This window comes from Salvia hispanica, chromosome 1 (assembly GCF_023119035.1).
Source record: "Salvia hispanica cultivar TCC Black 2014 chromosome 1, UniMelb_Shisp_WGS_1.0, whole genome shotgun sequence".
Classification (NCBI taxonomy): Eukaryota; Viridiplantae; Streptophyta; class Magnoliopsida; order Lamiales; family Lamiaceae; genus Salvia; species Salvia hispanica.
In genome coordinates this window covers 14,165,984-14,179,741 of record NC_062965.1, presented here as the reverse complement: position 1 = coordinate 14,179,741, position 13,758 = coordinate 14,165,984, and the positions used below count along the sequence as shown (strand labels likewise).

Here is a 13,758-nt window from a genome sequence, read left to right as displayed (position 1 = left end):
AAGAAATCATCAATTTACGAGTAGTAAAATTGTCATTTTTTACATGTACGGGGTTAGGGATGTTTTCTAGAATGCAGGTTTTGATTTTAAGAATTACTCCCTCTGTCTGCGAATAGGAGTCCCGTTTTTTCATTTTAGTCCGTCCGTGAATAGGAGTCCTGGTTCACTTTTATCACACCTTCCACTAACTCATTGCACTCACATTTCATTTAAAACTAGAGGGAACATCTTTTTTAGTCCACGAACTTAGCCAAAGTATCATTTTAGGTCCGTGAACTTTGAAAATATCATTTCAGGTCCATCAACTATGGGTTAATATCATTTGAAGTACTTTTTTACTATTTCCAAGTTTTTTCTAGGACGAAAATACCCTCGATACCTTAAAGGGTATATATTTTTAATAAACTTATCATATACTCATATTTTTTATAAATATCTTTACAATATATTTTTGACGAATTTTCTAAATATAATTTGACCTTTAATATTATCACTTAATTATGTGACATGCAAGTAAAATTGCTTCTTCAATTTTTATATTAAAGAATTTTAAAATTTAATAAAGAACTTTTCTTTAATAATAAAAAATTAATAAGAATCTTTTCTTGCATGTCACTTAATTACAAAATTAAGTGATAATATTGATGGTCAAATTATATTTTGAAAATTCATCAAAAATATATAGTAAAGATATTTATAAAAAAATATGAGTATAGGATAAGTTTATTAAAAATATATGCCCTTTAAGGTATCAAGGGTATTTTTGTCCAAAAAAATTTGGAAATAGTTAAAAAGTACTCCAAATGATATTAACCCATAGTTGATGGACCTGAAATGATATTTTCAAAGTTCACGGACCTAAAATGATACTTTGGCAAAGTTCGTGGACTAAAAAAGATGTTCCCTCTTAAAACTAATATATACAAGTGGGCCCCTATTCCACTAATTTTTTCTACCCACTTTTATTAACATTTCTTAAAACTCATGCCGCCCATAAATGAGACTTCTAATGGCGGACGGAGGGAGTAATAAGAATTTACGAAATACTCCCTCCGTCCCTAAAAATTTGTCACCTTTCATTTTTACCGTTTTTGGTAGTGGACCTTACATTCCACTAACTCATTCTCACTCACATTTTATTTTAAAACTAATATACTACTATAAAAATATGACTCACATGCCATTAACTTTTTCAACTCATTTTCTATTATATTTCTTAAAATTCGTACCGGATCAAATGATGCCAAATTTTGAAGGACAGACGGAGTAATAGTTTTTACTTTTTACTATCGTTATGTTTTCACTTGATTCAATCATTAATATTTGATGGAACACATTTTAAGAAAATAGTGGTCTTAGATGTGTTTTTAATGGATGAAGAATGATACAATTATGGATTCAATCGGAGAAAAATGTACTACTAGTAAATTTTTTTTTAAGAGTGATGATTTAGAGACATAATGTCTCCAAGATATAATATATGGACTAATATATCCTTATTTTAAATTATAAAAGGAAAGGCAATTCATTTATTATATCATTTATCAGTAATCAATCATATTCATATCAAAAGTCAACTCATCAAATTACATTCTTTTATCAAAATATACTCAATCATCTAAATATACTCAATCAACACTAATGAGATTAAACAATTGCATAAATCTCAAATATATTAATTTCTCACTCCATAAATCATAAAAATGACTACATGCATATACATACTTAATTTATTAGTATTATCATCCAACGAAATAGTAATAATCATTCGAATTAAATTATTTTATTAGTATTAAATAATTACTAAAATTCTAAGTCATAAAAATGACTACATGTATATACACTTAATTTTTAATTGTTATCATCCAACGAAATAGAAATAATTATTCGCATCAAATTATTTTCTTAGTGGTATTAAATAATTATTAAAATTCTAAGTCGTAAAAATGACTATATAAACATACATACTTAATTCTTAGTCTTATTATCCAACGGTATAGTAATACTCATCCACATCAAATTATATTATTAGTATTAAATAATTATTAATATTCTAAGCCTTAAAAATGACGACATGCACATACATACTTAATTTGTTCGTGTTATCGTCCAACTGAATAGTTATAGTCATTCGCATCAAATTATTTTATTAGTACTCTATTAAATAATTATTTTTTAAGAAAGTATTAAATAATTATTAAAATTCTAAGTTATAAAAACGACTACTATGTGCATACACTTCATTTTTAATTGTTATCATCTAACGAAATAATAATAGTCATTCGTATCAAATTATTTTATTAGTTGTACTATAAAATAACTATTAAAATTCTTAGTCATAAAAATGACTACATGCATATACATACTTAATTTCTTAGTGTTATTGTCCAACGAAATAGTAATAGTCATTCACATATAATTATTTTATTAGTACTAAATAAGTATTAAAATTCTAAGTCATAAAAATGACTACATGCATATATATACTTAATTGCTTAGTGTTATTGCCCAACGTAATAGTAATAATCATTCACATCTAATTATTTTATTGATATTAAAATATTATTAAAATTTCAAATCATAAAAATGAGTACATGTGCATATATACTTAATTTCTAATTGTTATCATCTAACGAAATAGTAATAATTATTCGCATCAAATTATTTTATTTGTAGTATTAAATCTATAAATATATAAAAGGGGAGTTTTCTAGATATTTACGTAAATACCATTATATATTATTTTGATTTATATAATATTTGTAGTCATTTTAAATTTCTATCCGATAGTTTAATACTCACACAAATATAATAGTCAGTTATTTAGTTTCATTCTTAGTGGATAAGAGTTGAAGTGAGTGCGAGGTTAGAGTGAGTGGGAGGTTTTACAAGGTTGTGCAATATTGGCTCATTTATACCAAAAAAAAGAAAACGTTGTTTGTCTTATTATTACGTTTTGGAGGAGATGAAGTTTAAAGGTTTTTGAAAAATAATTTATAATGGAAGAAGTTTCATTTTGAGCAGAAAATTGATATGGGTTTGTGATTTTTTGGAAGATCTGTTTGATTTTGTTTAAAATTTTGTGATGTTTCTTGGTTTTATGGGTTGCTAATTGATTTTTGCTTCTTTCTAGAGTTTATGTAGCGTAAATAACGTACAAGGTATATGGAGAGAACAAATTTGAAGAAAGCAGGAGGAAGAACTTGAGTTTGGAGGATAAGGATCAACAGGAGAGCTAGATAAAAACGACCTATTTTAGCTAGGTAGGAAGAGTTTTACTTCTCTGTTTTTCTTTTTCTCTTTCAAGTCTCGACCTATTATATACTCATAACTCTTTCAGCAGGAACTTTCCATGTACACATTGTGGCCCGAATGCAATGCTTGAAAGACGTTGAAACAAAATCTTGTATGCATTGACAATAGATTTCGAGTTTCATGTTCTTTTATATATATATATATATATACCCCTATTCCCCCTATATATATATATGTATATATATATAGGTATGAGAATGACAAGAAATTGATAGAGAAGAATTAGACTGAAAGTATGAAGGTTTGCTTAAAAGGTATGCAATTAAACTATTTAGCACCATAAAATGTGTATTGCCGAAAATAAAAAACGAAGAATCCATCGTGAAAGATGCAAAGTTTTATTCTTATTTCTTAATTTTTTTTGTGATGTTGTTTCACTATTAAACTATATATATATTCTTAATTATATGATGTTGATGTACATTATGAAGTTTCTTTATGAAGTTTCTGTATTTACTAGATTTTTGTCAATATTTATGGCTAATTTTAATGAGCATATTAGAGGAGCATCCGAGCATGGGTTGCGAAGAAACAAAAAGCACGAACAATCCACATGAAAAGATGCAAAGTTTTTTTTGACTTGTTTCACTATTAAAGTTTGGATTTAGGGTATCGAATAGAATTTTATCAATATTTATTGGCTAATTATAATAAATACTATATATTATAAGAGTACGAGTCGAGGAGAAACAAGAACACAAAGAATCCATCATGAAAGATGCAAACTTTTTTTAAAAAAAAAATTTTGGTGACATTGTTTCACTATTAAACTTAGGATTTATTGTATCAAATAGATTTTCGATAATATTTATGGGCTAATTATAGTGAATACTATATCAGTATATTATAGAGCACGGGTCTAGGAGATACGAAAACACGAAGAATCTATTATGAAAGATACAAAATTTTATTTTTATTTTTTAATTTTTGGTAACATTGTGTCATCAATATTTATGTACTCCTAATTATAAGAATGTATTTTTATACTACTTTTAATCCATAATAATTTGTTATTATACACATTTTTAAAGGAAATAGAATATGCCGTGCATAACACGGGGTGATACTAGTAATTATTAAAATCTAAGTCATAAAAATGATTAAATGCATAGACATACTTAATTTCTTAGTGTTATCATCCAATGGAATAGTTATAGTCATTCGCATCAAATTATTTTATTAGTACTCTATTAAATAATTATTTTTTTAAGAAAGTATTAAATAATTATTAAAATTCTAAGTTATAAAAACGACTACTATGTGCATACACTTCATTTTTAGTTGTTATCATCTAACGAAATAACAATAGTCATTCGCATCAAATTATTTTATTAGTTGTACTATAAAATAACTATTAAAATTCTTAGTCATAAAAATTACTACATGCATATAAATACTTAATTTCTTAGTGTTATCGTCCAACGAAATAGTAATAGTCATTCACATCTAATTATTTTATTAGTACTAAATAATTATTAAAATTCTATGTCATAAAAATGACTACATGCATATACATACTTAATTGCTTAGTGTTATTGCCCAACGTAATAGTAATAATCATTCGCATCTAATTATTTTATTCAGTATTAAATAATTATTAAAATTCCAAGTCATAAAAACGAGTACATGTGTATATACTTAATTTCTAAATGTTATCATCTAACGAAATAGTAATAATTATTCGCATTAAATTATTTTATTTGTAGTATTAAATAATTATTAAAATCTAAGTCATAAAAATAACTAAATGCACATACATACTTAATCTCTTAGTGTTATCATCCAAATGAATGGTTATAGACTTATAGTCATTCGCATCAAATTATTTTATTAGTATTAAATAATTATTAAAATTCTTAGTCATAAAAATGAATACATGCATTCATATACTTATTTTCTTGTTATTGTCAAACGAAATAGTATAGTCATTCACATCAATTTTTTTTATTAAATAATATTTAAAATTCTAAATTGTAAAATACTAGTAGTATACCTATGTTATATATTGTACTTGTTATCAAATTGTGTTATTAAATATAAATTCCAGACTCAATAATGTTTTGTAAAAATAAAATTAAGATTGAGTATTAAATCTATTAAATACCTATAAGTTTAGAATTTAAAAAATATTGTATAAAGTATTATTTAAATAAAGGTTATTTCATTATATTAAATTAAATTTAAATAAACTAATATTGCGTGAAGTTAGAAAGAATAATTCAAAAGCATATTTATGTAATGAATTTAAATAAACTAATATTACTCCTTCCGTCTCAGATTAAGAGTCACTTTATACCATAAAAGTCCGTCCCAGTTTAAGAGTCACTTTTAGAATTTTCCATATTTGGTCATATAATTTTACCCCATTCTTCATCAAAATTACATAAAAATGACATTATCTATATTAAAATAAATCAAAACAAAAATCAAAAGTCAAAAGGGACCCACCTTCAACCAACTCCACCATCTCACTTCATTTATTACACACTCCACCATCTCACTTCATTTATTACACACTTCAACTCTTTCTTAAAATCCGAGCCATAACAATAAGTGACTCTAAATGTGGGACGGAGGGTGTACGTAATAAGCAGTTTAGAAATTCATGAGAGATTGGTGAGTAGATTTGAGAATATATTTGCTTAAATCAAGTCATCCATAAATATACACACAATTTTTCTAAGCTAAGTAATTTTTAAATACAGATAAATATTTATATGCATAAGGGTAGTATGGTATATATACAAAACATAAATTTAAATAAAAATCTAAAACAATCTAAAATGATTATTTTAACCTTATTATACATTTTTCTTTTTTTTTATAAATAAAAAGTATTTGTAAAATTTTGTTTATAAAGTAAAACAAGATTGTGGTGTCTTGTCCTAAAAAGAAAAGCCTCTTGTCCTAAAAAGAAAAGCCGCCTATGGCATACAGATCGATCAATAGATTCAAAGTGAATTATTCGAATGATAGCATATTAACTAACTGGTCTGGTTTGGTAGGAATGGAATGAAATGACAAGGAGGAGCCTCTGTTCCACTAGAGTAGGTTTGGTGATTGATGTATGCCATATAACTGAATTCAACTCAGGAATACAAACTTATATTACATGGGAATGGGAGTGTTAGGGTGCCACCACCTCTTAAAATAAATTCATACCACTATTCGTAGCCAATCATTTATACACGTGGACGAATAATAAACTGCCACGTGGCAAAAAAAAAATCTGAAACAGACAGCCAACAATATTTTGTACACTATACAACAATTTTTTTTGTTCAGCAATATCCGACACACTATACAAAAAAAACACAGTATCAATACAACGTCAATCATTGACTACCGTTGAAATTCTATTGACATTTTCCTGTTGATGCTTTTTTTTGATCTGTTGACATTTTTCAATTGTCCAGATCATAATTTTGAGTTTGTACAATATTTAGAGTTTTCATTTGATCACGTCCCTTCCACTCATATCCAAAACAACGGAAATGAAAATTTTGATTTAGAAGTAAATTTTGAAGACTTCATATTTTAATAATTTTGAAGTATTGATAAAAAGTTATGAAGCGTTACAACATTGTAGGGAAAAAAGTTTAAAGGTAGAGACACAGTTATGCGTTCTTCCACAGTGAAGAATCTCTACTGCACAAAGCGTTTATTCATTAATTAATCCTCATCAAACAGGAACAGCAACGTTGCACAAACGAAGTCGTTTTATTTAGGCAGGCAGCCCCGTCTACCGGTACTGGCTCGCCAGTTCTCCGTCCTTGACGATGTAATTCTGTGCAGGAAAATCCTCACCCTTGAAATACCTATCCAACATGTCCTTCGTCCCAGCAGCATAGCGTAGCTGCATCCCCACAAGCATTGTAGTTTAGCAATGCTAAAAAAAAACAAATATTTGTGTGTATGTACGAGATCACGAATGATGTCTTACCTGTGCATCGATAGTAGTCCCGGATATATGAGGGGTCATGGCCTGGTTTGGCATGTACCTCCACGGATGATCCTTCGGAGCTGGCTGTGGGTACCAAACATCCCCGCTATAGCCTAATATAAATAAACCGGTAAATTAACTGATATCCAACATCTGTGTAAAGAGAGAACTGAAACCAATGTAAATGGCTACTTCTTGTACCTCCAATGTGCCCGCTCGAACAAGCATCGACAACTGCTTGAGTGTCCATGATCGCACCTCTAGCGTTGTTCACGATCAGAACACCCTTCTTCAGCTTTGCGATCTTTTCTTTGTCAAACAGTCCTCTACAAAAGACAAGACAAGATTCATCACGAAGATTTCTACAAAGCAAAATCAAGAAATGAGATGAAGATGAATCAAACTCACTTTGTTTTCTCAGTGAGAGGAGTGTTGATGACAATGATGTCACACTTTGGCAGCATTGCATCGAGATCCTCCTCGAATGTAGCTCCTATCTCACTCTCGAGCTTCGGATCCATCTGGAGGCGATCATGGTAGAGGAGATTGCAGTTGAAAGGCTTCAGCCTCTGGAGCAAAAGCCGGCCTATTCGCCCAGCTCCAACCGTTCCAACAGTCTTGCCTTCGAGGTCATAAGCTCGATGAGCAATGGCAGCGACGTCCCATTCGCCACTGATGACCTGATGGTATCCGGGCAGGTAGTTCCGGACGAGGATGAGGATCCTCATGAGTTCGTCTTCAGCAACAGAGACAGTGTTGCTCCCGGTGACTTCGGCCACTGTCAGCCCAGCCTCAGCAGCAGCCTTGAGATCAATGTGGTCCGAGCCAATGCCAGCGGTCAGCAGAAGCTGCAGGTTCTTCGCCTTCTTGATTCTCTCCGCGGTTACATATGCAGGGTGGAAGGGAGTCGAAATCAGCACGTGCAGGTCGGGTATGTGCTTGTCCAGCTCTGCATTTTCGGAAATTCAGAGACATTTCATCATAATATTTTATAAGTTGGCACTATAAATTTAAGAATTACTATCAATGAACCAAGACATAATGTTTTCGACGAGTTTAAGGTTGTTGGTTACCGCAGTTAGGGCCATCTTTGTCCGGGGTAACTATGTACTGGTGACCCTGGGATTCGAGCCATTCGCGTATGCCCAATGCATTCTCAGCACAGCCTAGGAAATTCGGATTCAACGAAGCATACTCGTTTGCCTTGTAGAAGACGCCCACAATCTTCTTGCTGCCAGGAGAAGCCTGTACAGACATAACACACATCACATGATCAAGCTGAAAACTTCTCAAGAGGATATCAATGGATATTTATCCATGTTGTCACCACCACATTGATTGTGTACTCAAAACTTGAGTATATTACACCCTATATTTATGGAATAATCAATTAAAAATTCCACATTTGAAAATTTGAGGAGGCGTCTCAACTCTCAAGTGTCAAAATACAGGGAGCCTCTGTCTCATGTATGTGCCTCCTTTGTACTATAATACATCATAAAGCATATGAAAATTAAAAGCTAGAAAGAGTATATAACTAAAAAATATATTGGATATTATCAATCAATCATAATCAACCTAAGTGAAATAAAACTAAAGAGTAATAAAGAAACAAAATTGGGAATGAAATTTGATGTGGCAATTAAGTGGGGGCACAAATAATTGGGTAGAATTTGACCAAATATTGGGGGATGAGAGGCATGATGCATCCCAATAAATTTTAATCCCTTAAATGTATTTATTTTCTGTAATGTAGTAATTGTCATCACCTAATTAAAGGTAAAGCACCTGACCCACCAACATTCAATGCCGTGTTAATTTTTACTACTACTAAAAGGCTTACAACGATTGAGATTAAACATATACTAGTATTTGAAATGGAAACAGTAGTAGTAATAACTACTCCCTCCGTCCAGTTTAAAATGACACATTTTCCTTTTTAGTTTGTCCCAACTAAGATGACATATTTCATTTAGTCACTTTCTCTCTCCAATTAATACACTCAACTATTTTTTTTCACCCCTATCAAAATATCTATCTTTCTTCATCTCTCTACTTTAATACCTACACCCACCTTCTCTCTTTCTCCAATTAAACACTTTAATCAATAACTCCTAAAATCTCGTACCGACTAAGCAATGTGTCATCTTAGCCGGGACGGAGGGAGTAATAATTATAATCACGCAAAAATCAAATCCAATGGATCGAAATCGAAGAAATCACAATGAAACCAAACCCCTAAATTCTCTTTTACTACAAAAGAACAATTGAATCTATTACTCCTACTATATTCAACTACTCCCTCCGTCCCAAGGTATTAGACCAATTTTTCTTTTTGGGATGTGCCAACATATTAGACTCATTTCCTTTTTTTAGCAAAAAACATCTATCTTATTTTATTTTTCACCTACTTTTTTCTCTCTTCTCTCCCCTACTTTTTCTCTCTCTCATACTTTACTCTCTCCACTTTAACTATTTAATCAATTCCTTAAATCATGTGCCCAAAACAAGTGAGTCTAATACTCCAGGACGGAGGGAGTACAATACTCCCTCCGTCCCACAAAAGATGTCACACTTTCCTTTTTAATTTGTCTACAAAAGATGTCACATTTCTTTTTTTTTGAAAAAGTTCTCTCTCACATGAATATAAAAATTATAGTTTCTCTCTTCATTTAACACACAAAACAAAACCTCCTAAAATCTCGTGTCGTCCCACATCTTTTGTGGGACGGAGGGAGTACTATTATTTAAAATAAATAGAGTACTCCATAAAAAAAATAAACATATCACCTCAAAAAACATTAAATTAGATAGAATGGGCCCGCCAAACTAAGGAGCAGACCTATAGTTATTGGCTGAAGTAGCCACGCCATAATATGACAAAATACGTCGTCGTCAAGGTACACACAAATAGCGTGAAGTGTCAATGTCCAAACTCCATAGAGTCTTCGTTATACTCTATACAATTATCTTCCAAGCGAAAAGAAAATGATTAATTTTGCCACGATTAATTAGGATAAAAGAGGAAAATTTAAAATTGAATTTGAAATTCAAAAGAAATTGTTCACGAACACGAGATCAGCTAGCACAATCTTTCCAAGAAATTATCGGAATAAAGTGGAAAAATACTTCACCATACAGTTGTAAAATGATCTTAAATTAGGAGCGATCAGCTTACGTGGAGGTGTCTGGTGAAAGCTGAAGAAGCAGCTGAAGAGGTAAGCGCGCGAACTGCAGAGGAACCGACGCGTTTCATCGCCATCTCAGATGCTCAGATCTGAAACTGAAAGACACGGAGAGAAGTGATTAATTAGGAGGAAACAGAGAGTGATGAGAGAGCACCGTATGGTGGGGAACGGGAGAGAAGTGCGAGAAGTGAGAGAGAGTGGCAGCCTTTATATAGCGTGTTGGAAAGGTGGGCAATAATGGTCGTTTGCCAAAAAATGTCAGTTACAACTTACTCTCTCCGTTCCGTCCCAGGATAAGTGACCTATTTTTTTTTGTCATGAGATTTAAGGAATGATATTTAAATAAGTTAAAATGGAAAGAGTAAAGTATGAGAGATGGAAAAATAGAGAAAAGAAGAGAGAATAAAGTAGGTGGAGAATAAAGTAAGAGAGATGACTTTTTGCTAAAAATGAAAATAGGTCACTCATAGTGGGACACCCCAAAAAAGAATATAAGTCACTTATCTTGGGACGGAGGGAGTACAACTTACTGCTAGAGGTGCCCACAGTTTCGGTTTAGAACTGCCGGTTTCGATTTTGGAAATTGCCGAACCGGAACCGAACCGCGAGAGTGTTTCACGGTTCCTGCTTGGTTTCACGGTTTTTTGACGGTTTTTCGCGGTTTCGATTGGAAACCGTCCGGAACCGGCAGTTCCGACACGGTTTCGGTTCGAAATCAAAACCGGCGATTACGGTTATGGTTTTGGTTTTAACCGTTGATTCGGTAAACCTTTGGCAGGTCTACTTACGACAGGTTCCATTAATCTCATTGCATTTCTTTAAGAATGATGAATAAATCATGCGAAATTCAAATACGACAAATCTATGTGACCAAGTTTTGTACAACCAAAACCTAGTTTATTTGAAAAAAAAAGGTTTATTTATTCATTTAATTAAAATATATGGATGCATATATAGTACATGGAAAGTGGATAATATTGTGATCATATATTTATGATCTGTGTATAAATTTTTTTTTCTTTTTCGGAACCATAAATATAATTAGTGCATACTTTAATTCAATTTTAAAATCAATAGAAAGAAAATTCAAATATAAAAATAAAAAATGTGGTTAAAGGCTAATAAGTCTTTTTAACTTGTCCACTTACTATATTTATTATTTTAATATATAATTAATATATCAAATTATTAATATAACCTTATTTTGATTGTACAAAATTTGATTGTTTATCATCACTCATTAAAATATACTACTAAAAAGAATAAAATTAAAATATTAAATATGTTGAATTTTGTTAAAAAAAATGAAAGAGTACAACTCAACACCAATAATATAAAGGAATTATTACAATTTATAATTAATAATTCATAAAACTTATTTAAAAAAAGAATATCAGGTGGATTGAAATATTTAGAATCCTATTAAAATAGCGTTTTTTTAGCCGCAAGATTTAAGAAAATAATACTCCAATTGATAATTTTAATTTAAATAAATTAAAGTAGATAGATAAAGTACAATAGGATAAAATTGTTATTATATTTGCTAAAGGGCATCCACAATGGGGCGTCTTATGCAGCGCCCTAAGCCCCGCCTTATACACCGCCACATCAGCATTTTATCCTCCGCCCCTTCCACCTACAGTGGGGCGGACTATAGCCCGCCCTAAGCGACGCCATAAAAATTTTACTTCTATTTTGTATTTATATTTTTATGTTTGCAAATGTAAATAAAAATAAACAAATAAAAACAACACAATTAAAGGGAAATTCTAAATTTATCTAATCTCCAGAATCCATTTTGCTTGAAATGTAGAAAATGTAGTGTGAATTTGAGAGTAAAGAGAGTGAAAAATGAAGTGAAAATGAGAGGTATAAATAGGTTTTGAAAATTTAATAAAATTAAAAAAAAAAACGGAAGCGCGTCGGATCGTCCGCGTCGTCCATAGTGGCGGACGATGCGACGGCGATGGGGTATCCTCCGCGTATCATCCGCGGACGATGTATCGGGCGCGGACAATGATTAATCCATCGTTCGGGTGCTGCAGCATCGTTCGCACCATTGCGAATGCCCTAAAAAGAAACGAAACAATTTAGGTGGAAACTCCAAAAGGGAATACTAATCAGGCTTAATTAGATGGAAAAGTAGTTATCATCCGTAGTGTCTTTTGAACGCAAAGATTAAAAAATATTTAATTAATTAAATTTGAGAAGAATAAAATAGATTAAGAACAATAGATTAAAATTTGAGAAAGTAAAATAAAATAAAGTTGAGAGAGATTGTATGTGTTGAATTTTGTTAAAAAGATAAATTATTCAACTATAATATGATGATCCAAAAATAAATACTCCGTTCCACATAATTTGTCCCACTTTGATCGGACACGAGTTTTAAGAAATATAATGAAAAGTGAGTTGAAAAAGTTAGTGGAATGTGAGTCCTACTTTTATATATTAGTTTTATAATAAAATGTGAGTAGGAATGCGTTAGTGGAATATAAGGTCCCCTACCAAAAATAGTAAAAGTGAAATGAGACAAATTATGTGGGACGGACCGAAATTGAAAAATGAGACAAATTATGTAGGACGGAGGGAGTACAACGGATGAATATGAGTATAATTATAAATTAATTCAAAAATATAATCGATCATATTATATGGTTGGAGCATAAATTTACTTGGGTTAACTCGGGAGTTTCTGTTTTAGAAATCAAATTCAATCGCACAACCTCTTTGTTCAGTCGAAATTAGTCAAAAGCCATCTTAGATGTACATCATAAAATAATAAAATAAAAAATTAAGAATTTATCCAACAAAGCTATGGCTGCCATTGATGAATTCACGATGAGCAATGGGCCAAGCGACAAGAGCGATAATCTGCACATTATTATGTCTATATCTAAAAAAAATTATCTACTCATAATTATCTGTACATTATTACAATCTACCAAAATATTAATGATTCAAATGTGTGTGTGTTTTAATGTACACTATCTCTAGAATAATTTAAAATGATTTATTGCTATTTCACTTGCTATATATAAAACCAACTAAAAGACATTGCAATTTGTCATCATTTATGTCTCTGTCTGTTTATTATGTAAATTAAAGGATAATCTTATTGATGACAAAGTGATAAAAGCTAAGTCGTGGCAAAACTGACAACTACTAATTTGAATGCAATGCTTAGCTTAAGAAACCAATCACAATCGTCTCAATTTCTACTCAGATTGCTTTCGCAATCCAATTATTTCATATTGAATTTATGGTAAATTGGGAATGTAGCAAATCGGTCATAAGAGTATCATGTATGCT

At 31.0% G+C, this 13,758-nt stretch overlaps 1 protein-coding gene across 1 annotated transcript; it reads right to left on the bottom strand.

The window, feature by feature from the left end:
- Positions 1-6,850: 6,850 nt before the first annotated feature.
- On the bottom strand, positions 6,851-10,636 carry LOC125199136 (formate dehydrogenase, mitochondrial). Its single transcript, XM_048097288.1, has 6 exons — positions 10,437-10,636; positions 8,332-8,503; positions 7,667-8,207; positions 7,460-7,584; positions 7,259-7,371; positions 6,851-7,171 (listed from the first exon to the last, which is right to left on the bottom strand). The coding sequence occupies exons 1-6, from the start codon at positions 10,518-10,520 to the stop codon at positions 7,058-7,060; spliced, it is 1,149 nt and encodes a 382-aa protein (XP_047953245.1). The 5' UTR covers positions 10,521-10,636; the 3' UTR covers positions 6,851-7,057.
- Positions 10,637-13,758: the final 3,122 nt, after the last annotated feature.